At 37.0% G+C, this 23235-nt stretch overlaps 7 protein-coding genes across 12 annotated transcripts in view; 2 read left to right on the forward strand and 5 right to left on the reverse strand.

Annotated features, from left to right (window-relative positions):
• The first annotated feature begins 2642 nt into the window (after window positions 1-2642).
• LOC111449001 (photosystem II 5 kDa protein, chloroplastic) lies at window positions 2643-3250 on the forward strand. The gene has a single exon (XM_023088820.1). It carries the CDS (start codon window positions 2760-2762, stop codon window positions 3090-3092), a length of 333 nt encoding a protein of 110 aa, XP_022944588.1. The 5' UTR covers window positions 2643-2759; the 3' UTR covers window positions 3093-3250.
• A 417-nt stretch (window positions 3251-3667) lies between these two features.
• Window positions 3668-7733, reverse strand: LOC111448998 (calcium-dependent protein kinase 8-like). The gene is made up of 9 exons (XM_023088817.1): window positions 7426-7733; window positions 6542-7084; window positions 5812-5935; window positions 5532-5675; window positions 5194-5346; window positions 5006-5121; window positions 4755-4922; window positions 4100-4327; window positions 3668-3918 (listed from the first exon to the last, which is right to left on the reverse strand). The coding sequence occupies exons 2-9, from the start codon at window positions 7049-7051 to the stop codon at window positions 3772-3774; spliced, it is 1590 nt and encodes a 529-aa protein (XP_022944585.1). The 5' UTR covers window positions 7052-7084; window positions 7426-7733; the 3' UTR covers window positions 3668-3771.
• A 734-nt stretch (window positions 7734-8467) lies between these two features.
• LOC111448699 (nuclear transcription factor Y subunit A-1-like) lies at window positions 8468-13827 on the reverse strand. Of its 5 annotated transcripts, none has more exons than XM_023088397.1 (6): window positions 13753-13827; window positions 11369-11618; window positions 11100-11200; window positions 10856-10924; window positions 10197-10361; window positions 8468-9272 (listed from the first exon to the last, which is right to left on the reverse strand). In XM_023088397.1, exons 1-6 carry the CDS (start codon window positions 13810-13812, stop codon window positions 8847-8849), a joined length of 1071 nt encoding a protein of 356 aa, XP_022944165.1. In that variant the 5' UTR covers window positions 13813-13827; the 3' UTR covers window positions 8468-8846. The 5 variants fall into 5 exon arrangements, with proteins under 5 accessions (XP_022944165.1, XP_022944164.1, XP_022944169.1 ...); XM_023088396.1 differs by having other exon boundaries at window positions 11085-11200; XM_023088401.1 differs by lacking the exon at window positions 13753-13827 and adding an exon at window positions 13316-13494 and having other exon boundaries at window positions 11085-11200.
• A 3758-nt stretch (window positions 13828-17585) lies between these two features.
• Window positions 17586-17954, reverse strand: LOC111448665 (cyclin-dependent protein kinase inhibitor SMR13). Its single transcript, XM_023088348.1, has one exon. It carries the CDS (start codon window positions 17952-17954, stop codon window positions 17586-17588), a length of 369 nt encoding a protein of 122 aa, XP_022944116.1.
• Window positions 17955-19244: 1290 nt separating this feature from the next.
• On the reverse strand, window positions 19245-21890 carry LOC111448988 (heterogeneous nuclear ribonucleoprotein F-like). The gene is made up of 2 exons (XM_023088807.1): window positions 21636-21890; window positions 19245-20239 (listed from the first exon to the last, which is right to left on the reverse strand). The coding sequence occupies exons 1-2, from the start codon at window positions 21647-21649 to the stop codon at window positions 19477-19479; spliced, it is 777 nt and encodes a 258-aa protein (XP_022944575.1). The 5' UTR covers window positions 21650-21890; the 3' UTR covers window positions 19245-19476.
• The window catches only part of LOC111448981 (pentatricopeptide repeat-containing protein At3g57430, chloroplastic-like), an 8220-nt gene continuing 4833 nt past the window's right edge, over window positions 19849-23235 (reverse strand). The window contains exon 3 of one of the 2 annotated variants that reach the window (XM_023088796.1): window positions 19849-19935. The gene's annotated coding sequence lies outside the window, so the exon portion shown is untranslated. Of the gene's footprint in view, window positions 19936-23112; window positions 23206-23235 lie in introns of those variants that run through there. The other variant, XM_023088797.1, reaches the window with a different exon arrangement.
• LOC111448989 (chaperonin-like RbcX protein 2, chloroplastic) overlaps window positions 22556-23235 on the forward strand; it is a 1998-nt gene continuing 1318 nt past the window's right edge. Inside the window, exon 1 of the mRNA XM_023088808.1 lies at window positions 22556-23100. Coding sequence (XP_022944576.1) covers window positions 22774-23100 — 327 coding nt within the window. The 5' untranslated portion in view covers window positions 22556-22773. The remainder of the gene's footprint in view (window positions 23101-23235) is intronic.

The raw sequence follows: 23235 nt of genomic DNA on the forward strand, positions 1-23235 counted from the left end.
TGTACTATTCTCTTCTCTTCTCCTCTTAAAAAATAGATTCTTTATTTATTTTATATTTAAATTCAAATTCTTTCCTTATGGGGTTTAAACTTCCACTGACAAATGGAGAAATCACAATATTTTTCATTCTTTTTGACAGAGTGTGACACATTATTAGATTTGATTTGCCTGAAAATTTTAGAATTACAATTATACACTTTTGTTTCTTTTTCATTTCATTATACTTAAATCATACCTTTCTCCTTACACTATTTTAATTCTCTTTCTCAATCACCTTTTTATAATAAACGTTAATATATATACATATATATATTCTTTTTTTAGCTCATCATTAAGGATTATTAAGATATAAGAAAATAAAAAAGGAACACTAATGTGCATATAAACTTACTTGATAAACAAAATCCGTGACATATAATATCAATAAGTTTTCAACTTTCATTTTTTTTATAAATAAAAAATCGTAAGTGGTTAATTTAATAAGGGACATACTATTTCTTCACGCAATTTCATGGTTTTTTACCGTTGTAAAATGTACCACACCTTATTTAATATAATAAAAAAAATATAAACTTTGTTAATTTATTTACACCCAAATCTTAACTCTCTTTGGCGAGACATTTCTCCACTTGTCCCAGGACCAAGTTGTTATTTGAGAAATTATTTAAAATTTGTTTAGTTTCTATGTGCTTCAATACATCTCATTGCATTGGTTTAATATTATTCTTAAAATAAGTATATAGCTTATAGAGAAAAATGAAACATTTTATTGTATATGTATGAAAATCTGTCTACTAAACGCATTTTAAAATTTTGAAGCTAATTGCGATGTGTAACGAACCAAAATTATTACGTAATTTCTTAAGATGCATCACAATGTTACCAATATTTTAGTTAAATCCGAGAGTTTATTATTGTTAACATTTTAATCAATAAATGAACAAAAAAAAATTATGGATATTTAAAAGAAAAAAGTTTGAAAAAATTGAAAGAATAGTTGACGGATGGTGTGACCATAAAAATAATGGAGTGGCAGTGTAGAGAGCGCATCAAATCAACAAACTCACACGAATGATGTGACCGCGCGCGCGCTGTAACGCTATCTCTCTGAATTTCTTCGCTGTCCACGTCATCTCACTTACCGCACATTATTTATATATTATTAATGGAAAATTCAATCTTATCCTTCCTCAGTAATTTTCATATATTTGTCTTTTTCTATTTCTCTATTTATTTAAAAATTGGTGAGATATTTTGGATAAAATTAAATATTCTCCTATTTTTTAAAAATGATATTCATTTTTGAAATAAAACCCATAGAATAAAAATGGATGTTTACAAAATTGTCCCCGAAAAGTTAAATAATGAGGGGAACAGTGGGTGAGTGGCTGCATGAAATGTGGTTGGTTAGTGGAGCGCAAGGCCCAAGTCAAGTGGCTCGGAAACCAAGGCCCAAAAGAAGCGGATCTAAGGCCCAATTGAATTTGGATTTCACAATTTCAAAATTTGAAAATATTTCAAGTAATCGGTTATTGGGAAAGCAGAACGACTCTCTGTTACCACACAGATACACAGTACAGTACCTTTTTAAAAATTAAAAAAATTCCAAATATTACTGTTAAATAATATAAATACTATTTTGATGGGGTACTTTCAACCTTATTCCATTTAACCTGTTCAATTTTCAAAATTCAAATTTTTGCCCTTATAAATTCACTATATCTTAAATCTACCACTTTATTTTTATTATTATTATTGTTTTTGTAATAATTGTAATTCATGGAAATACATGTAAAAATACACGCTCCAAAATGTATACAAAATTCAATGATAATAAATTAATGGTACAAACCAAATTTAAAATTTTTCCTAAAATTTAGATTAAATTACAAAAATTTTGTAACAGTCCAGGTCCACGGCTAGTAGATATTGTCCGTTTTGCTCCGTTACATTAGCCTATAAGTCTCACGATTTTAAAACGCGTCTATTAGAGGGAGGTTTACACACCTTTATAAGAAATGTTTCGCTACCCTCTCCCAACTCAGGTGGTTTGTGAGATCCCATATTAGTCAGAGAGATAAACCAAACATTCCTCACAAGAGTGTGTGGAAACCTCTTCATAGTAGATGCGTTGTAAAACCGTGTGGCTGACGATGATACGTAATGGACCAAAACAAACCATATTTGTTAGTAGTGATCTTGAGCTATTACAAATAGTATCATAGTCAGACATTGGGAAGTGTGTCGGTGAGGACACTAGCTCCGAGAGGGTGAATTGTGAGATCCCACATTGGTTGGAGAGGAGAATAAAGCATTCCATACAAGAATGAGGAAGTCTTTCCTTAATAGACACGTTTTAAATTGTGAGGCTGACGATGATATGTAGCGGACCAAAGTAGACAATATGATTACTTATAAAAGTTTTTAGTTTTTAATTTTGTATATTTAAAATTAAAGCTAAAAAAAATTATTGTTATCGTAGAACATGGTAGAAACGGTTGGTTGTGAATCTAGCATGTAAAGAGGAGTTGTAATTGGAGAAAGAGATAAAGGAGAAGACGTGGCAAGAGGGCATTGGTTAGGAAATGTGATAGGATAAGGAAATGGATGATGTTTGAATGAAGAATGAGCAGAAGGAGGGTTGAATCAGCCGGACACACTCCCAAACATAGACTATATCCTCTTTCTCCTTCACCCACCTCTCTCAACAACCACTAATCTCCCCAACCTCAGACCCCAATTTCTCCAAATCCCCGAAAATGGCCTCCATGTCTATCACAGCCTCCTTCCTCCCCTTCACCGCCACCCAACCCTCCGCCGCCGCCGCCCGAAGAGCCCTCTTCGTCACCAAGGCCTCCACCTCTGCCGCTGCCACTGACAGCAACTCCAACGCCAACTTGGAGATCAAGAATGTGAAGGTGGAGAGCAGCCAAGGGCGGCGGGAGTTAGTGGCGGCCGCTGTGACTGTGGCAGCTGCGACCTTCGCGAAGGCGGCGATGGCGGATGAGCCCCCACGTGGCTCCGCTGAGGCCAAGCAGAAGTATGCTCCAATCTGTGTCACAATGCCCACTGCCCGTATATGCCGCAAATGATTTCCAGATGTTTTCTCTGTTGTCTTTTTTCTTTTTTTCTTCCTTCTTCCCTGTCAAATCATTTCATTTGGTTTCTGGTCTCCGAGTTCTATTGTAAAATCTGTATAAGAAAGCTATGAATTGCCATGAATCCCCCTTCAGTGTTCTTGTTTTTGCAACTCCTTTCTTTTTTATCACACTTTTAAACCAATCAAAACCTTTATACCATCATAAATAGTCCGACCAATATGAATATATCTCAACAAAACACGACATTCAAGTAATGTGGTCATTCATTCTTCCTATGGTATAATATTGGTTGGCTGTTTAGTGGACAGACTTCAAAGCGGATCTAAGAACCCAAATGACTAAACTCAATCCAGAAGCGTTTCAATATGAAAACCATGATTCGACGAAAATAAGGAACATTATATCTCACTCTGTTCAAGAACATGAATTTAAAGACACCATTAATGGAGGTTAGCAGGAAGATCCCAGAAAGTGCTGGACCTTGATCCCGAGCCAATGGTTTGACTTGGAATAGACTTAAAACGATGATAATATTAATAATTATAGGCTCTTATATCATAAACGAATGGCACAAAACCCAACATAAGTGTTTTTATATATATACCAAATATTTGCATTCTTCAGATATCGGTTGAATCATTTCATCTTTCAGACGGTTTATCTATACACCTTAATTAGTAAGATTAAATGACCCTTCTCTGAACAACTTCAAGCTCAGGTTGTTGAATCTTTCCCGTGAATATTGCCTCGATGCTTTTCTCCAATCGGTTCCCGCCTTCATCATTCCTGCAAACTCCTCGTAGCTTATGCATCCGTCCTACAAAACCAGAATACAAAGGGTTAGAAGAACTGCCCAATAAGTTTCTGCATCTATATCAACATCTATGGAGGAGCTGAACTACTTTCAGATGTTTGGCAAGCAGGAACTAGAGCTATGAAGCATTTCGAGGAATATCGAGTTTGTGTATGTTACTAAGAACTGGACATGAGGTACTGACCTTATCCGTGTCGACATCGTGCATAATGGCACTGATGACATCCTCACTGTTCGTTTCTTCATCGTTTAGCACAGCTCGAAGCTCTTCAATCTCGATGAAACCACTCTGATTTTGATCAAAGAATGCAAAAGCTTTATGTAGGTGCTCGTCATTTGCCATTCTTCTGAGGTGGATTGAAAGTGCAACAAACTCTCCGTAGTTGAGAGTTCCATCATCATGAACACCAGCCTGTTGAAAGAAAAAGTTGAGTCAGTAATTGTGTCTAAAGGTTTGATTACTACTTCACAAGATAGAATAGACTGCCTTTGAATCACAGCGACATCTAACCATTCATGCTTAGTTTTTGTTTTTTTGTAACAGCCCAAGCCCACCGCTGGTAGAAATTGTCCTCTTCGGGCTTTTCCCTCGAGGTTTTTAAAATACATATACTAGGGAGATGTTCCCATACCCTCATAAAAAATGCTTTGTTCTCCTCCCCAACCGATGTGGGATCTCATAGTTTTCTTTTTAGAGAACATCGGCCCCTATATCTACCTACATTTGTCGGGGGGGAAAAACAAAATCTAAACAAGTCCAAGAAAGAAGGATGATAGCAAATTCAAGGCACACACGTTCAAGGATACAAAAACAAAACAGAACAGAGAATTGTACATACTGCTTCCATAAGTATCTGAAGATCTGCTTCTGGAATCTGTTGTCCGAGCTTTTGCAATCCACTTCTCAGCTCCTCCAAATTTATCTTGCCCCTCTTCTCAACGTCCATCATTTCAAATGCATCCTTTATGCCGGCTACTTCCTCCACTGACAAATGCTCAGCGATCACCTAAGGACAATAATCAAATGAAATGTCATTTATAACTCAGGCAATCTATCCTATAAAACACCCCAAATGACGTTTATGATCACCCTTAGAGCTCGTTTCTTGAGCTTGTTCATCACAGAAAATTGCTTGAGTCTTGCTTTTACTGTCTCGCCTAATGGAACATTTGGAGCCTTCTTAGCATTTTGTAACCAAGGGTGGTCTGCACAAAATGATATTTCAGGTATTCTGTGCACATTCTAAACTATAAGTGTGAAATCAGTGGACATGATACCTAGAACTTCCTGAGCGGTAAGGCGCCGTTTGGGATCGGGATCAAGCATTTTTCTTACAAGGTCCTTTGCATTTTCAGAGACTCTTGGCCAGGGGTCTCTCCTAAAATCAATAACCGAGCGAATAATTGCCTGTGCTACACCCTGTTCAGTTTCTACACGAAAATCGAAAGCTTATGAGGAGGAAATCTAAAAGAAGAACTACAAAAACTACACTAACAAGCTACTTATGTGAAAGATTCTATCCACAAGCAATGAGAACTTATTTCTTAACCAAACGGTGTATATGCATTCATTGTTCTTACAACGTATGAACTGTGTAGAGAACAAAAATTCAAACCTGCCCAAAATGGTGGAATGCCACAGAGTAAAATATAGAGGATAACCCCGGCGCTCCAAACATCGACTTCTGGACCATAGTTCTTTTTCAGGACCTCTGGGGCCATGTAATAAGGACTGCCAACTATTTCATTGAATTGTTCACCTAATCCAATAGAAACAGTAATGTATAGTACGTTTCATGACATGTACAAATAGAAAGGTGCGGGCAGTGTAACAAAACAAACAAAACAAGAATGCACAACAAAATTGATAAGCCTGTAACATGAAAATTTTAATACCTCGTTTAAAAGTGATAGACAGTCCAAAGTCGATGGCCTTCAATGGGGATGATTCCTTCTTATTTGCAAAAAGAAAATTTTCTGGTTTGAGATCACGATGCATCACTCCATGTTTATGACAAGCCTGTAACATGAAATACATGTAAATAAACAAGATTACTTCTCAAGAATAAAAATCTCGAAGTCATATGAAAAATACAATTGTGAGATCCCAGATCGGTTGGGAAGGAGAATGAAGTTTTTTTTATGAGGGTGTGGAAACCTCTCCCTACGAGACACGTTTTGAAAACTTTGAGGGGAAGCCCGAAAGGGAAAGCCCAAAGAGGACAATATCTGTTAGTGGTGGACTTGAGCTGTTACAAATGGTATCAGAGCCAGATACAGGGCGTTGTGCCAGCAAGGACGCTAGGTCTTGAAGGGGAGTGGATTGAGAGGTCCTACATTGATTGAAGAAGGTAACGAGTGCTAGCGAGAACACTGGGCCCCGAAGGGGGAGGGAGTGGATTGTGAGATCCCACATCGGTTGGGGAGGAGAACGAAACATTCTTTATAAGAGTGTGGAAAACTCGAAAGGGAAATCCAAAGAAGACAATATCTGCTAGCGATGGACTTGAACAGTTACAACAACAGACGTATGAACGCCAGATTATGACATATTCTAACTAAACTAAATTTACAAGAAAATAAAAGTCTGCCGATGTTTAAAAGTTAACCAGCATTTTCTTTTCACCTCAACAATTTCAACGATTGTCCGCATAACAGCAGCCGCTGCACGCTCTGTGTAATGCCCCCTCGCAACAATTCGGTCAAACAACTCACCACCCTCGCACAGTTCCATCACAATGTGAACTGCCTCATCATCCTCATAAGTATCCTTCAGCGTAACAATATTCGGATGCTTGGGGAGATGCTTCATTATTTGAACCTCTCTTCGCACATCCTCAATATCAACAGCAGTCCTAAGTTTCTTCTTTGATATAGATTTACAGGCAAAACTCTCACCTGTATTAGTATCTGTGCATAAATATGTTACACCAAATTCACCTCTACCAAGCTCACGCCCAAGATCATAATGAGCCGAAATGTCATGACCAGTTGGAGCTTTCAACACCCGAAGCTTGTTATCAGCACCAACCACATTGCTCCTACTACCCTTACCAGAAAATGGAAAGGACTTCTTCTTGTGCTTACCTTTAGGCTTACCCGAAGGAGAAACAGGAGTAGCACAGCAATTACCCATGGGCAAGATCCAGAAATGTCAAAATGCTCCCACCTTTTGAGACATTTGAAGACCCATCAAGCAAATATATTAAGGGTCAAAAACATAAATAAAAGTAGAGATTCATAAACAACACCAAAATACAAGCCAAGATCCAAAGCTTTTGTCACAAACGATACGGACCAAGCCGAGAATCTGAGATAGATAGATAATCGAAAACTTGCACAAGATATCATAATTTCTCAGAGAACAAAACAGGCACCTAATCCAGGGCATTCTAAACGATGAAAAGATAAACCGAGAGAGATATCTATTCATTTTCATGACAATCCCACGTGGCCTAGAAATTGTATTTCCCATTGAGAGATTAAAATGCTATAAAAGAAAACCCCCACCTGGAATTTTCAGTTGAAAATGAGGAATCACAACGACATTGAGAAGAATAACCGGAGAAGTTGGGGCGAGGGGAGAATTGGAGGGCTTTTTATCTGAAATCTGAAGGAGAAAGATGTATCTCAAGAACGGGAAGGCGGCATTGATAGATGGAGTTTCAGAGTCTCTCTTTCTCCTCCAAGAAATTCTTCTTCTTCTTCTTCCACTCTTGGATTCCACCAAGACGGAAGGCAAACGAGACCTTCCTCCCCCACCTCTTCCCTCCTTTTCAATCCACGAGGCCATTCCTCTATTCCCAACTGAATTCAAGAAATTATTACAATAATCATTGCATTTCAGCAAAATAATATTTGTTGGTGGGTCTAAGTCATATAAATGACTCATTATCCAATACCATTAGAAAAAGAAATAAATTAAAAAGAAAGTATCATTTTATTCGAGAAATTCAATCATCACTGTCCCTGTCGCTTAAGGATAGTTTTTACGTTGCCAAATAATAATATAATTTCAATTCAAGCTGAGTGGGAAAATGTGACTTCTCTATCCGATTAACTTTACATTCAATGCATCTATTAGAATTCTAGAATAAAAGTAGCCAAATAATAAATGTTATTCAAAGTTTGTACTTTTATTTATTTGAAAAATGACTGAATTATAAGGCATTTTAAAAACAAATCTCTATTACCAAAATATCAGCAAAAGTGCGTTTGATCAAATAATTGTTGTCAAGACAGCTTGAATTTAATTTATTTCACTCACACTTCCAAAATGAAATCAGTATCCATTCATTTCCAGAAGGGGAAATGCGCAGTTTTAAGGTTTAACCCTTCACAACACTAATCAAGCATGGTGGAACCTGCAATCAAATAAGCATCCGAATTGGTCGAAACGGGGATCCGACCCAAGATCAACTGAAGTGGTGTCCAAGTAATTTCATTTGGTTCAAACCACAGCTCACCTTGAATAAGCTACAACAGGTTTAGATCATTTTCCAGTATTCCCAGTGGGTGCTGAAATCCGGATTCATATAATAGCAAAGAAACATATTTGAAACCGGGAAAACTTGGACATAAATTTGCAACCAAATCGTGGATCAAAGTTCAAGCCTTGACACACTCACAAGTACATAACAGTTATGCATTCGATCTAGCAAGGTGTTTGTTAATTAAAAAGGAAAACTGTTTGAAATCTATGGAGTCTGTTCTATACACAAGTTAAAAATGGGAGAGGTTGGAATAAAGCATCCAAGGACTGAACCAGAACAAGGGCTCAAATGGCCAACTTATATCATCCCGTCTCCTTTACGATCAAGCAACAAGCACCAGAACAAAGCCAAGAATGATTTGCCGCCTGGCAGAAAACTGCCAGGGAATGTAGCCCGTAGATAGCCTAGGGGCACCCCATATTTTCGCAACCAGGAGGTTCACTTGATGGCAAGACGCCTCTGTGCTGCCTGATTTTCTGAGATGCTTCCTCGTTGCTGTCCTGAACAGTCTCCATCATCACCTCTCTCACCAGACCGTAAAGCATATGAGGAAGCTTGGAAGCTACTGTAATTATGAAATTGTTCACTGCCATTCACATAACTTCGAGCTTTGTACGCCTCATGCAACTGCGTCCTCGCTTCTTGTTGGCCATTGGAAGAATTCCAGGTTTCAGCCAAGGCACAAGGCGCAGCTTCAGAACCCGATGAACCAGCAGAGTGCGACGAGAAAGCTTGACCAGAACCGGAGTCCTTGTTCTTCATAGTAGAACTCGAAGAATTAACTTCATTTTTCTTGGCAAATCGTCCTCCACTACCCCTTGCCCGTCTCATGGCATGCTGGTGACGAGATTCATGAAGATACGGCTGTGTAGCATAAAACACAAGCTAAATATTGGAGGAACTTCAGAAACATACAAACCTGCATATAGGCTATACTAAAAGAATTGTTCAAACAGGAAAGAAGAAAAAGAAAACGGAGAGTGAACAATCATCACTCTTCGAACATACAGAACCACCAACCAGCCAAATGACCCGTCCAACTCTCAATCACATCTGATGTTTCTAATCGGACCGTGGCTCATGCGAGCACACACACATAGAACAATACTCAGAAATGAGTCTGAGTCAGCCAAGCCATATTTGTCTCAAAGGACAACGAATTATCTATTATAAGCCATACAGCAACAAGAAATCATGAAATCATGAACGACCAGCTTTGACTCAGTATAACTCAACCTGAACTAGTGAGTCCACCATCTCTGGTCAGCTCAACACCCAACGTGAAATGTAAATGAAGGCTCAGAAGTCGAATTAAAAACTTAAATGTCTTGATCCCTGGGAGACAGTTTATTATACCTTTACCTTCAGTTGACATGCTCTGGTCTTGCAAAACAATAATCACAATGCAACATTACATCTTTCCTTTAAATCTTTTTATCAGTCTTGTAAGGTCTTGATACGACCTGGTAATTCATATGGGTGTTGGAAATAACCTTATACCTATTTTAAAAAGCGAATGCGAGTACATCCACTGCACTGTCCAGCACAACTAAATAACTTTTTAGTTTCCCTTCACTCACATGTCATGTTTATGGTAATTAAACAGATGAAAAAGTACTCGGTAAAGAATTTTGTAAGTACCAAATCAAATTTACAGCATAGGAAAGAATGAACTTCATTAAGAGTAAAATACAATTAAAAAGGCGTTGTTAGATTCCCAGCTACTTAAACATGTATAATAGACAAGCTGTAGTACATGAAACACGATTATTTGAATAGCAGTCATACCTTTCTAATTTTTATCAGTTTGTTCTCAACCTCTGCTTTAGCACGTGCTTGTCTTCGCCTTAGGATCCCTTGATATTGTTTGGCATTCACAAAAACAGGTTCCTGTGTCACCTCAAGAGGTAAAGCCATTCTAGCATGCGGCATCCCAAGAAAAGGAGGATAACCCTACCATAAGGACTTGTCAGAGGCAAACTTCAATTCTTACGTATCCCAAAAAAATGTTTACATCCACAATGATCTCAAACATCCTTGACATATGACCTTGTCATTGTGGCCAAGAAAAAAGAAATAACTAATTCCAGGCCAAGATACTATAATAATCATACGACAACCTCTTCCAAGAAACTGGAAATTTTCAGTTAGTTCACTAGATACTCACATGCTATTGTACCTGAGATAGTTTGAGAAAGTGAAAATATGGACAAGGAATAACAATGAAGTTCCTGAATAATTGAAAAGGTAAAGCAAAATAAAAAATAAAAAAAAAAATAAAAAAATAAAAATAAAAAAGTGATGCAAAAGGTATAGTACCATCAAGTTTACCCAGGGCTAAAATATAATTAAAAAAATTGTGAACATGGTGCAAAAATTACCAGTAAGATATACATATATACGTGTACATATCATCATCTGATCTTTTATTTTCTTAACCCACATACCGGTTGATGCCCATAGGCAGCCATCACTCCAGCATAATAAGGATCCTGATATAGGTTTGATGCACATGCCTGAAAAAGATCAACATAAACTAGTAATCCCACATAATTTAAAAGCATCTTAAATATGATGTTTCAAGAAACGAATGTTGTTCAATATTAAAAAATTGGACACTGAGAGTCAGAAGGACATCTATAAAGTAGAAAAAACCAGACTAGCAAATGAACTCACAATAGAGTGGCCTACAAGTTCAAGCTGAGGAGGTTGTGTGATACATCCACCATGCACTGTAGGTGCAGCAGAAACAGCATGCTGACTGTTGTTCTGTACTTGCCCATAACTTACAGCTGAATCGATAATAACATGTTTGTTAACAATCCAATAAGGTTATATTGTCCTCAGTTTTCAAGATCATGTACACTAATTCCAGCTCATAACTAAGGAGTCTAAAAACAATAAGTGCCTTACTTTGAACAATAACATGATTTAGTAAGCAGGTAAGTTGAGACCCATACCGTGTGAATCTTTTGTGGTGTCATCATCATCATCTTCATTCAAATCATCATTTGACATTGATGGTCCGTCATTAGATTCTGAGGCACCATTAGGACATTCCAGTGATGTTGAATTGGACAAATTTCCTCCTGCTGCTGGCGGGGAAATCTGATTGTATCCAATACTACGCCACCAAGGTTCAGAATAACTACTAGTCTGCTGCATATTTGGTGGTTCAGATTCTAGTTGATTCACACTTCTAGGCTTTGACTGCATATCTTCCTCGCAAATATATGTGTTAGATAAGATAAAAGGATGGAGTCAACTAGAATACATAGGCCATGCAAAATAAATGTTGGATAAACAGAGAACAAGCTGTCACCCTATGATAAAAGCACCGGAAAGGAGACATCAAAAGGAAAAGAGGAACCACGAAGCATCGTTCATTTTGAAAACCTTAGAAATCGTCCATGCTCATTATTCTTTTCTCAAGATAAGGGGAAATTGTTTGATTCCTTCGATTTAAAATAACACGTGTGAGAGAAGGAAATTAAAAAGAAGAATATTCACCAGCCAGCTGAAGCAGTTTTGCTTACAGTTTTAAATTAAATGGTCTGAGATGAGGGAGGCAATAGTTTTCTGTCAAATTGGAGGCGGTTTAATAGTCAGGAAGCTGAGAGAAAATAGAGGGAAAGGCTAGGAGATAATCACAAAGAAAAGCTTAAGCTCAAGCACAAGCAAGTGCCATCCTTATCGATCAACTACGTTTTTTATTTCCTTCCAATTATGATTACATAACTCTTTCCCAGAGCATACTTTAACTATATCCAATCCTTGTGCAGAGCACTGCTCATTTTTCCGCTTGACTAGGCTTATCACCAAATTGGAAGTAAAATGCTCTACACCTTTAATTAATTCCTTCAGATCTTCCAAGCTAAGTTGTTTATTTATCATCAATTGAGTTCTATGATAACAGAGACAGAAACCAAAAAAGTTCTTATTTTGCAACTGCATAATTTCGGACACAACTTGGAACTCGTAAATTTTCAATTTTGAAGAGACAGAAGTGCAGCATATCCAAAAAACTCAACGGAAAGCCAAGATCATCCACGATCTATAATTCAAATCATAAACCAATTCCCGTAATGTTGAGCGGAGCTCTATTTATTTCCATACTAGTTTCAAAACAACTTCTGTTATCTATTTCCACCGTCGTATCCTATTTTGGTGCTCGATTTATTTCCATGCTAGACTATAAATTATCATAGGCGACCTTTTTCTATCACTCTTCCAACCACAACTCAGAAATGACAACGAGAGGGGAAAAAGTGGCATGCTTATATTGACGAATCATCCTAAAACGCTCCACCCAAATATCAAATCATAGTTAATATCTTGTACTAAATAAGTTCTCTTTAGCATTTCAGTTCAGCTCATTAATGATCCACACGCAAGGGCAGGGGTAACTAATAGCGTTCTATAGAAAACGTTCACTTCGATATTTGGCGACTGATATTCCAACCAAAATTCCGCCAATAAGGACTGTACGAACCATAATCCCCACATGCAGACAACAAACAGAACCCAATGCCAAAAGATGGGACAGATGAAGGAGCAAAACTGAATACGACGGTGCGAGTTCAATCCTAAAAAATAAGAACAAAAATCCCCGAACTTACGACTTCTAAATATCCCATCAAGATCCCAATTCCACTCCCTTCCCTAAACAAAGGAACACCACCAGTTGAAATTTTCCACTCTAGTGATCCAAAAACCCAAATCCTAGTCGCATGAATCCAGAAACTCAAACCGGCGCGCTTTCATGCAACGAGAATAAACAGAACCCAAAAAAAGGAAGATAAAGAACTGAATTGAGAAAACCCTGGAGTAACATTAGATACACGAGAAAGAGAAGAAAAAGGAACCAAAATCTTGCAAAGTCAAGTCAGACGAAGAGAAGAACTCACTTGGAGGGAAAATTCTGGAAATCCAAAGCCCTAGATTCAGGACGCAACCACTCGGAATCTCGGAAAAGAGAGAAACAGAAAGAGAAATCGAAGACTCAATCCAGTTCTTCAACGATTCTCATACTTAAGAGAGAGCACTGTAACTACAGTGCCAAAGCGAAGGCCCTTGTGGGAACTCAAATTCAAGAGCTACGGCTACTGTTCCCTTACCCACTGCGGGACCCGACTTCAGTTCCAGCTGGTCTTCCACCGGCGACCTCCTCTTCCAGTTTCGAACTAGGCTATCTAAGTGGATGCCTGTGAGCCGAGTGAACCGGCTAAAGCAGGTTCCCAGTTGACGTGGGTGGTGAGGGTCTGAATCTCACGGGTGGGTAAGGTTATGGAAATTCGTTTTTGAGGATAAAAAGCGGAAATTGGGATAATATATTTTGACTTACGTGACACTCACTTGACGAGCAAAGCCCGGGAAACGCTTGGCGCAAAAGTGGGGACCGCATCTTTAAAGTAGCGACAGCAGCGCATGCCACGTATCCCAAGTATTTTTAATGCCTCTTTGTTTTCAAGACTTGTTCCTGATCTCGCAAATCTCTTAAATCACCTTCAGGTAATGATATCACTGTAAGCTCCCAACAAATTATTTGACATGCCACCCAACTCTCTTTCATGTATTCCATATAACCTAAATTCAAAACATTAAATAATGAAAAAAAAGAATGTAGTTGTACGGACAAATATGGTTAAGAATTGATTACATGAAACGTGGCAGCATATAAGTGGCTCAGGTTTAGTGTGGTTCGGATAAGCTTGCATTGGTGTACCTAAAAACCATGATTGGGTGCACTAGGAAGCCCCCAAAGGCTTCAAGCAAAGATGATGCCTAATTATTGAAGCCCAACTTTGAGTTATAATTAATTAATACTAATTTTACTATTTCTCTTATAAATCATATGGATGTGCTATTCCTTCATCGTTGACCCGCTGAATTATGGAGTAGGAGAGAGAAGATGGAATGTGGGCCGTACGTACGAAATGGGCCAGGCCCATACGCAAACAACAGCACTCACGCTTTATCAGGCCCAACTTCCCCAATTGTGTCTCTTTATTTCCTTTTCCTAAAGAAATAAACGTCCCTTAATCTGAATATGGTAAAACAAAGGAAGAAAGTTAGAAAGAAATTAAAGAAAGAAATACGGGGTGAAAGAAAGGAGAACGAGTTTATTCGCCATTACTTCGTAAATAAGTAAATTATATCTGATCGTCAAATATGTAATTGAAAACTGTCGATAAAATTTAATAATTTTATTTTAATCGTCATTTAATCATATAACTCTGGAGTTAAGTAGGTTGAAAATGGGATGGGAGTGAGAGAGTGGGAGGTAAGAAAAAAGAGAAGTAAAGAATGATTTAGATGGTCAAAAGAAAGAAAGAAGGGAAAGCAAATAGAAATAAGTGTATCACAATCAAAGAGTTATTGCTTTGCTTTCTGCAAATCCTCTAAACAAAGTTACACAAAAGGCTGCCACAGATTTTTCTACAAACCCTAAAAGCTGCCACTCATGTTTCTAACACGTCCATTTCATTTGGATATAGATTTCATTTGGATATAGGCATTCACGATAATTCATTTGAAGTTCACCTCGTATTAATACTCCATTGTCAACCCAGTCTTTGTAGTTCAACTCATTAAAGTATTAATATTTTCTTATATAATAAAATCTTTATATCTGAATTTGATGATAAAGAGGATGTTTGGTTGTACTTGTATATTTAAATAAACATAAATTTAAAAAATGATTTAAGAATTATATTTGAACAAATAAAATTATAAATATTTTGACTCAAAAGGAAAAGAAGAACTAAATTTGTTTTCCTAAAAAAAACCCCTTGGAACATCCTCGGATTCTTCAAAAGTTGAAACATGATCATATATATATAAATTGATTAGATTGATTTATTAGACTAATTTGAAACATCAAAGTATAAAGTACAAGTTTAATCCAAAATTTTCCTCAAAAGAAAACAAAAAAAAACTTCATCCATCCACTCCCCCAATTATTTGATAAGATTCCCTCGTATAGTAGATTTTTATTAATTACCGATGATAATTTTTTTAGTTTTCATTTTATTATATTCTATAAAAAATAATGATATTGTGAAAAGGTATTTATAAATTGAAATGAATTATAAATAATAAATCATTTTTTTAAGCAAAGTTGTAGATACTCAACAGAAAAAAGAATAAGAATATTCAAATACCAAAACAATAAGAATATTCAATAGTTTAATATTATGTATATTTAGTAAAAATATAAAATTGCATAAGATTTTTTTAATGACATAAGATGTTTTTTTAAAAAATAAAATAAGAAAATATAATAAAAGTAATTATAAAACGTACGTTTTAGCTTTTGAAAAAGAGGCATGATTGAAGAAAGAGTTGGCATGGCCGGGTGGGTTAATTCCCACTCTCCAATCTAATTATAATGTCTCCATTATTATTAATGGAAATATTACAAAAAGCTCCATACATTAAAACTCAAAACTCACCATTTCCTTATCTTATCCTTCTATTTATATTATATATTACACTTTCATAGCTTAAATACAAGCATTTCCCAATGCAATCACATGTGCATATATTCTTAGGAGTTTATTTATTTATTTTTTTAATATAATAATTTGGTATATAATTGGTTTTTTCAATGATTTTATTTATTAGTGAAGTTAATATTATTTTATGTGGCTGGCCCCTAGGAACCTGCCTGGCTTCATCTTTTAAAATGTGTAGTAATATTTGTACATTGTTATTCATTTTGACTTAGTGTTGATTGTATCATTATAAAATATCTAAAGGTATAAATGTTCGCTAGTAGTGGAAAATATCTCGGTTTTAAAAATAATGGCTCTTTCAAATTTTAAATTATTATTTTAGTCTTGTTTGTATATCATAATTTTTATTAAAAGAAAAGCTTAAGAAAACACTAAAATAATAATGGAAATAAAAGGAAAGGGCAAGCTAAATTAAATACTTATAAATGAAAAAAAAGTAAAAAAAAAACATCATTTTAAAGACAACTTCTTCATCAAACCAAAACTGTCCTTTCCCATATTTTTTTTAATTCCTTAAAGCTACAGCAGATTCTAAAAGATTGTGCCAAGAACACATGTGGGGCTTCCATAGTTTCATCAATATATATATATTGTTTTTTTTTTAATTTAAGAAAAAATGAATAATTTGAAAAAAGAAAAAAAATGATGAGATTCCATTTGGTAAAACATTATTTTTGAGACAGTGATTGGGAAGCCGCACGAGTTGGTTCATTGGATTCTCTCATGTTGTTTTGGATGAGGTTAGTTTTGTGAGTTCGGACAAAGTCATATAAATAATAATAATTCATTACCCGCTCCCCTTTTAATCTCACTTACTATAATTCTTTCGATTATCAAATCTAATTCATCATTCTCAAATAATTTATCTCATTTTCTAATCATTTTTATTTTCTTTTCTTATAAACTTTAAGTTACTCCTAAATAATATCAAATTAATTTAACGAGAATCAACTATGACATAAATAAAAAAATAGAAAAGTAAATAATTCTATTTGATATGTTTGTAATCCAAAGGTAAAAAGATAAATTTGAAAAGGTAAAAACAAAACTACTTTTTAGCTTACTACTTATTTATTTTGTATTTAAGGATTATGGATTTGAAATTAGTTTTGGTAATTGCAGAAAGTCCACGTGGAAAATGAAAGAAATTTGGGAAAGTGTTGGGTTCTGTATGGAGGAAAGGGAAACATAGTCCTGCGTCACAGCAGCCTTCTGCTGCGTAACACGACGCCGTTTCACTTTCTCATCATCCTCATGCCTCTCTCTTGGAATATGCACCATACCATAACTGCCATAAACCCTAAACCCATAAACAAAGGGTGAAGCTTTCGAAACAGAGCACCATGAAAATAAAGTGAGGTATTGGTTGAAATTATCACGAGGGAAAGTTGTGGGACAAGGACAAACTAACCCTACAATACACAGCTCAAATTCCCAAAATATATATATAAATAATAATAATATTACAGAGCAAACCTAATTTGAAAATCTGCACCTCCAAGCTCAATTTCTCACACAAAAGGGGGAACCCCCCGCCACCCAAACTTATTCAAACTAATATCTAACAAAAGAGACGAGAAAAACAAGAACTTGGTATTTTTTTGATGATTCATATCTGTAAAATTTGTATAAACACACGAGGATTAGTTAGCTTTTGGCCTCAGACTGAAATGTCAGGCACCGGCAAGGCGCAGAAGAAGAGCTCCAATTCTGGAGGAGCAAAAAAGGCAATGGGCGATCGTCGTAATGAGCAATCCGAAGAGGGTCTTGGCTTCTTGGGGGCCGGCGGACACGTTAGAATATCCGGGATTCTGAATCTCTCTGCTTTTGGAGTGCTGCAGCCGCCGTCGATGTCAGTAGAGTCGTCGGTGAAATGAACGGCGTCGTTTGGTATCGCCGCTGGAATCTGCTTCAGCTTTTGCTGCTGCTGCTGCTGCTGTTTCTTCGTCTTCTTGATTTTCTTGTTCAGCTTCAAGTTGGGTAAATTAGCTCTGGTTCTCGTGGCCATTTTGCCTCCAGAAGGGGCCATTTTGAAGGGGTTTTTGAACTCTGTTTCAGGTACTTTCAAAAGGGTCGATTGAGAGGGGCAGAGGAACTTGCCTCTGGGGGGAAAAAAGAAGAGGCAAAACCCAAATGGAACAAACAACAAACAACAACGTTTGGAAACAAAATTGAACCTTTTTTGTTGGGGGTTAAAGCAAGAGGGTTCTGAAAATGGGGGTTCTAAAAGGAGAAGGACTTGAGAGAATTTTGGAGGATGCCCATTAAAGAGAAGGGTTGAACTTCAAAAACCCACAAAACCCTAGAGAGAGGAGAGAGAGAGAAAGAGGGTTCGCCTTCACAAGTGTGTTCGCGCCCATCTCGAGCTGGTTATAAACAGAGATAATCAGGGCAGTCTGCCCGCTGCCCGAGGCAATAATCAGTGTGAGAGAGAGAGAGAGAGAGAGAGAGAGAGAGGAGGGAGATGGAGTTCAAATTTTTAGGCAGTCTTCTTGGGATTACTGCACTGCTAATTTGACGACTTAAAATTAGGGCACAGGCTGCCCTCTGCCCGTGGTGGAATCAAATTCCCAACCCAACCCAACCCACTCTCTCTCTGGTTTATTTATTAATAGTTATTTATCTGTTGCTAGAATCAAAGAAAATGCAGATGGAAGCAAACAAAAAACAAATAAAAATGTTGTACTTCGTAGCTATAGAATCTGTTTTGGTGATATTTGGTTATAATCATAAATGTAAATTATATATATATATACATATGGTGGAGTTGCACTAATTACTTATTTATGAAGATTCCTCTGTTTATTTGAGATTTTTTTTTTTTAAATTGAAAGGGGAAATTTGTTGCTTTAAAGTTTGGCATAATTATAGAAACTTCTCATGATCATAACCATATATATAGATATAGATATATTATGTGCCTATCATCATGTAGGCTCTTCAATAATTTAAATTCCTAATAATTATATAATTGCCGTATTTACAACAAATAGCAAGCAAATTATTATAATAAAAATGATAACAGGAAGAGTTATTCTTTTAATACAACGTTGATTAAAATTTATATTAATCCACGTTCCCCATGTCCGTCTCCTTTAACCATTTTCTGCCTTTTTCAACTTTATCCAAAGAAAATCTGTCTAAGTTTCAGTTTGGAAAGAGCATATTATGAATTGTTGCCTACAGATACAGTTTTCAATCTCTTTCAACTTTAATTTGAAGACGAAAATGGCAGAGGCTATAAATCAACTACAGCATTACCCCACACATATGAATCTAACCTCTAAATTTTGATCAAGATGCAGAGGGATTGAAGATTTTGAGCATCTCTGCCCAGAGAAATGGTCAATCCATATACTACTAAACCAATTCTTTTCACAAATTCAAGCAGTCGAGGGATACGACCTGCTGCTCGTCTGCCAAACAATGGTTCTGGAGAGTACACAAAACAGACTTGGCTCCTATTCACTTCTAACTCCATAAATCTCACAGTTTCTAAAGTAAAACAACATAGTAATTGAAGAAAAACAGTGAATAAAGTATAGGTGGTGTCACCGTCCTCTAGAGATTGCTTCGTCCAATTCTTCATGAGAGGATGGGAACAACTCTATGTAACGGCTACCTAAGGTCATTCTATCCTTGGACATGGCTGCCTTCGAGTCATGCTCATTTGAGAATTCCACAAATGCTTCCCCACTTGGTCTCCCCTCTGAATTCAGTGTTAAATGAATGGAGTCTTCTGATAAGATAAAATCTTTGAAGAAGTCCAGTATGTCATCCTTGCCTGCGGAATATGGCAAACCCCTCAAGCGTAATACACCGGTGTGTTCGGCGGAGTCTTTTACCTCGTCGGTTAACTTTGACCTGGGTGCAGTTCTTCTTGGTGACCCACCCGATGCTTCGAAAACTTCATTTGCTACGGCCTTGTAGTATTCTTGTCGATTACTCCTGAATACCTCGACGTATCTCCGCCCCATGTTTTGCCTGTTCCTTTGAAGGGCAAAATCAACCTGCAGAGGATAACCCAAAACACAAAAGCCTTCCCCTGTGAATTTTCCATTCTTGTGGACAAAAAGAATGTCAACTACGTCCAGACCATGAAAGAACTCGACGACATCAGTTTCCATGCAATCAAAAGGGAGACCCCGTAGTCTGACAACAGGAAATGGTGGGGGCTGACTAACACATGCATAGGGACTTGTATTATACATAAACCCAGAACCCGGAGGGGTCCCATAATAAGAAGATCCTTGATCAACTATCCTTTGACGCTTTGCACCCATTTCTCGACCATCACCACCATCAGCATATGGACTTCAGTCCAAACAGAAACATGAAATTCACAAAAACGGAAACCTTGTCAATACACCATCCTAAGAGATCAAAAAATCAATGTTTCGAATATCTAAGAAAAATATTTCTCTATGCTAAAAATGAGGACATGGTTCCTATGCGCATCTACTTCTTTCTTGGCTATAAAAATATAGATCTGCAATTTCAAGTTTCCCATATACATAAAACGTGGGGAAGGTTCACTATTTTCAGAACACATAGAAGATATATACAAGAAAAAACAAAGCCAGATGCTTCAATTTCTAACTCAACTGCTAATACCGAAAGGGAATACAAATCTTGCCTGCAACTTTTTAAATGTGTTTAATTTGGAGTTTCACATGTGGAAATATCTAAAAAGTTTAGGACCTCCTCATCCAGGAGAACAATAGACAAGGTTTCAGGCCATTGGATCTTCAATCCTGACAGTCAGCTGTCTCTATATTTGATTTTCACAGCAGTATTAAGGGATCTTGTGGGGAGAATCGGGAGACCAAGGTAGGGTAGGGCATATGATAAACTTGTCCTCTTGAGGCTTCAATTCTACTATGAGGTTTTCCATCGCGAAAATAAAAAAAGTGGAAGTGTCAATACAATTGAATATTCACTTGCTTCCTTCTGGCCAAAGCCCTTTTTCTCCAAGACCATATCCAATAAATTGCGATCAACCATGTCAAAGGCCTCCTCCAACGTTAAGTCAATTTTAAAAAGCCAATTAAAGTGGTTTTTTCTTAGCAAACAATTTAGAAACCGTTCCTAATACATTCATTCAGCTGTTACTCTCTTTCTCCTAATATTGTTGACATTATATCTAAACTAGACATGGGACAAAAATTGAGAATGAAGCAAACATTGTGGTTCAGCTGTTTCTAGCAGCTTTTTGGCAGATTTAGAGCGACATAAACACTTGAATTTTTTGTCAATACCCTTAGATGGAATACACTTCTTATGTATTTAAAGTCATCCTTCCTTTTTGATTCACACTGATCCATTTTAGCCTTCTTTGGTGGTTGAACTAATTTGGTCCTCTTGTCCTTCCCTCAATTTCCAATCTCTCTCCCACCAGGCAAAAAAATTTAAGCGTATTTTTCTCATTCTAAAACACTCTCATGTATTATTAGGCAATAAACATTAAAGCTCAAGAGTTCCCAACACCCATAGCTAATTGATGACAATTCAATGGCCCAACCTTCTAAATCATATAAACATGCCAACTAATCATCCTACCAGACTAGCACAAACAGGAGATAGATAGAGAAAAAAAGAAAAAAAAAGGAGAGGACCCAGAGCCCCAAATCGACGTCAAATTGTGAGAATTAACGGGGAAAAGAAACAAAGAATGAAGAAAAACTAGAGCATAGAGATAGGGGAAGGTTACCCTCGGTAGAACATGTTCGCGCTGATAGGGAATACCCAGTTCTCGTCCTTGACGACCGCGCAGCTTCAGTTGGATTGTGAAGGCTGAATCGAAATTCCGAAGGTAAATACGCGTGAGGAAGTGAAACCTCCGGTTAAGCCTCAGTGGCAATGGATCCCTACCCCCGATTTCGTTCCGGGCTGGGCCATGAATTTGAAGACGAGCTCAATAAATTGCAAAATCCACTTTGATTTTAAACCCCAATGGGTGTGGATTCTATGTCATACTTCATTATTATTGGTAGGATTTTAGGAATTTATCAAACTTTTTCTCTTACCAAAATACCCTTGAATGTAATAAATGAAATACCCCACATTTTATAAAGAAATTCACCTTTAGTTATATGCTTATTGTGATATATGCCTAATAATTATATTAATACTATGTTTGTTTATTATATTAATACTATGTTTGTGACAATGTATGCATGATATTTATATTATACGGTACATTCCTGATATAAGTATAACATGGACTTGATATCTATAATTATAATTATTATTGGTAAGTGGGATGGTTTAGATAATTACGTTGACGTTTTGATATATGGTAAAGGTTTTTTTAGTAGTTAAAAAAACATGTAAATTTATATAACAGAAAAAAATCAACCGTGTGTTAGGGTAAAAACTAGAATCGACTTTTTTTAGTTCAACAATACAATGGAAGATATGAACATCTAACCTCCTAGCTGAGTTATATCCAAGTTGACCATCATCGATTTTAAGTCTCATCGTATAATTATTAAGCTAAGAAAAAAAAGGAAGTACAAATTTTCATTTCATTGGGAAAAATGGACATATTGCATGGATGATTTAGGACCTTAGAAGAATGTCTGGTTTAAGTTGGCAGTTGGGAGTTGGAATGCGTAATTTGAAAAAAGAAAACAACAAAATCATGGACAATTCCAAATTGAATACTCGAAGTTTCAGTTTCTCACGGTCGGTTAATCTTTGACCCAATCCCCTGTTCTCCAAAGCCGAAGCCTTTTCCCACCCATTTCCACTTCTTATATTCTATTGCTTCTCTTTTCAATTGCTTTAATACCACTTCCTAAATCCTGCTTCTCTCAACGATTGTGATCTTCGAGTCTTTTTTTAGAATGGTGGGAGCTTTGTGTGTTGCGGGTGCGCCGGTGATCGACTCGCCGCCGTGCCCATGTTTGTGTTTGGACTCATCGCCGGTTACCAATATGAGTCTCAGAAGTCGTGGGGATTTGGTTTTGCCTAGGAGATCTAAGGCTAAGAGTCATTTGGCCGTGTCTCGGTTGGTGGATTTGAGAAGTTCGTTTGTCAACTCCGGCAGCGAGTGGCAGCTCTCGGCCAGTGGTGGCCACCGGCGTCGGAGGAACCAACGGAGGAATCGGAGGCTTGTTGTTGTCAATGAATTTGCAGGGCAGTACGAGGAGAGTTTTGATGATGTGAAAATGGTATGGACATGATATGACTCTCTTCTTCAATGCAAAATTTCTTCATCTTATGAATTCCAGTTCTCTTCTGTTTCCTTAATGTTGAGTGTTCTTGGAACTTGCATTCTGCATTTAGGGGGGGGGGGGGGGGGGGGG

This window comes from Cucurbita moschata, unplaced genomic scaffold (assembly GCF_002738365.1).
Source record: "Cucurbita moschata cultivar Rifu unplaced genomic scaffold, Cmos_1.0 Cmo_Scf00010, whole genome shotgun sequence".
NCBI classification, from domain to species: domain Eukaryota; kingdom Viridiplantae; phylum Streptophyta; class Magnoliopsida; order Cucurbitales; family Cucurbitaceae; genus Cucurbita; species Cucurbita moschata.

Coding starts and splice junctions, on each gene's coding strand:
- LOC111449001 (XM_023088820.1), top strand. CDS start 2,760: ATGGCCTCCATGTCTATCACAGCCTCCTTCCTCCCCTTCACCGCCACC.
- LOC111448998 (XM_023088817.1), bottom strand. CDS start 7,051: ATGGGTAATTGCTGTGCTACTCCTGTTTCTCCTTCGGGTAAGCCTAAA. Junction 5,936..6,541: donor CAATCGTTGAAATTGTTGAG/GTGAAAAGAAAA, acceptor TTCATGTTACAG/GCTTGTCATAAACATGGAGT. Junction 4,923..5,005: donor TCAAGAAACGAGCTCTAAGG/GTGATCATAAAC, acceptor TATTGTCCTTAG/GTGATCGCTGAGCATTTGTC.
- LOC111448699 (XM_023088396.1), bottom strand. CDS start 13,812: ATGCGGTCCCCACTTTTGCGCCAAGCGTTTCCCGGGCTTTGCTCGTCA. Junction 11,619..13,752: donor GCTCGTCAAGTGAGTGTCAC/GTAAGTCAAAAT, acceptor GAAGATATGCAG/TCAAAGCCTAGAAGTGTGAA. Junction 10,925..11,084: donor AACTTGTAGGCCACTCTATT/GTGAGTTCATTT, acceptor GATCTTTTTCAG/GCATGTGCATCAAACCTATA.
- LOC111448665 (XM_023088348.1), bottom strand. CDS start 17,954: ATGGCCCCTTCTGGAGGCAAAATGGCCACGAGAACCAGAGCTAATTTA.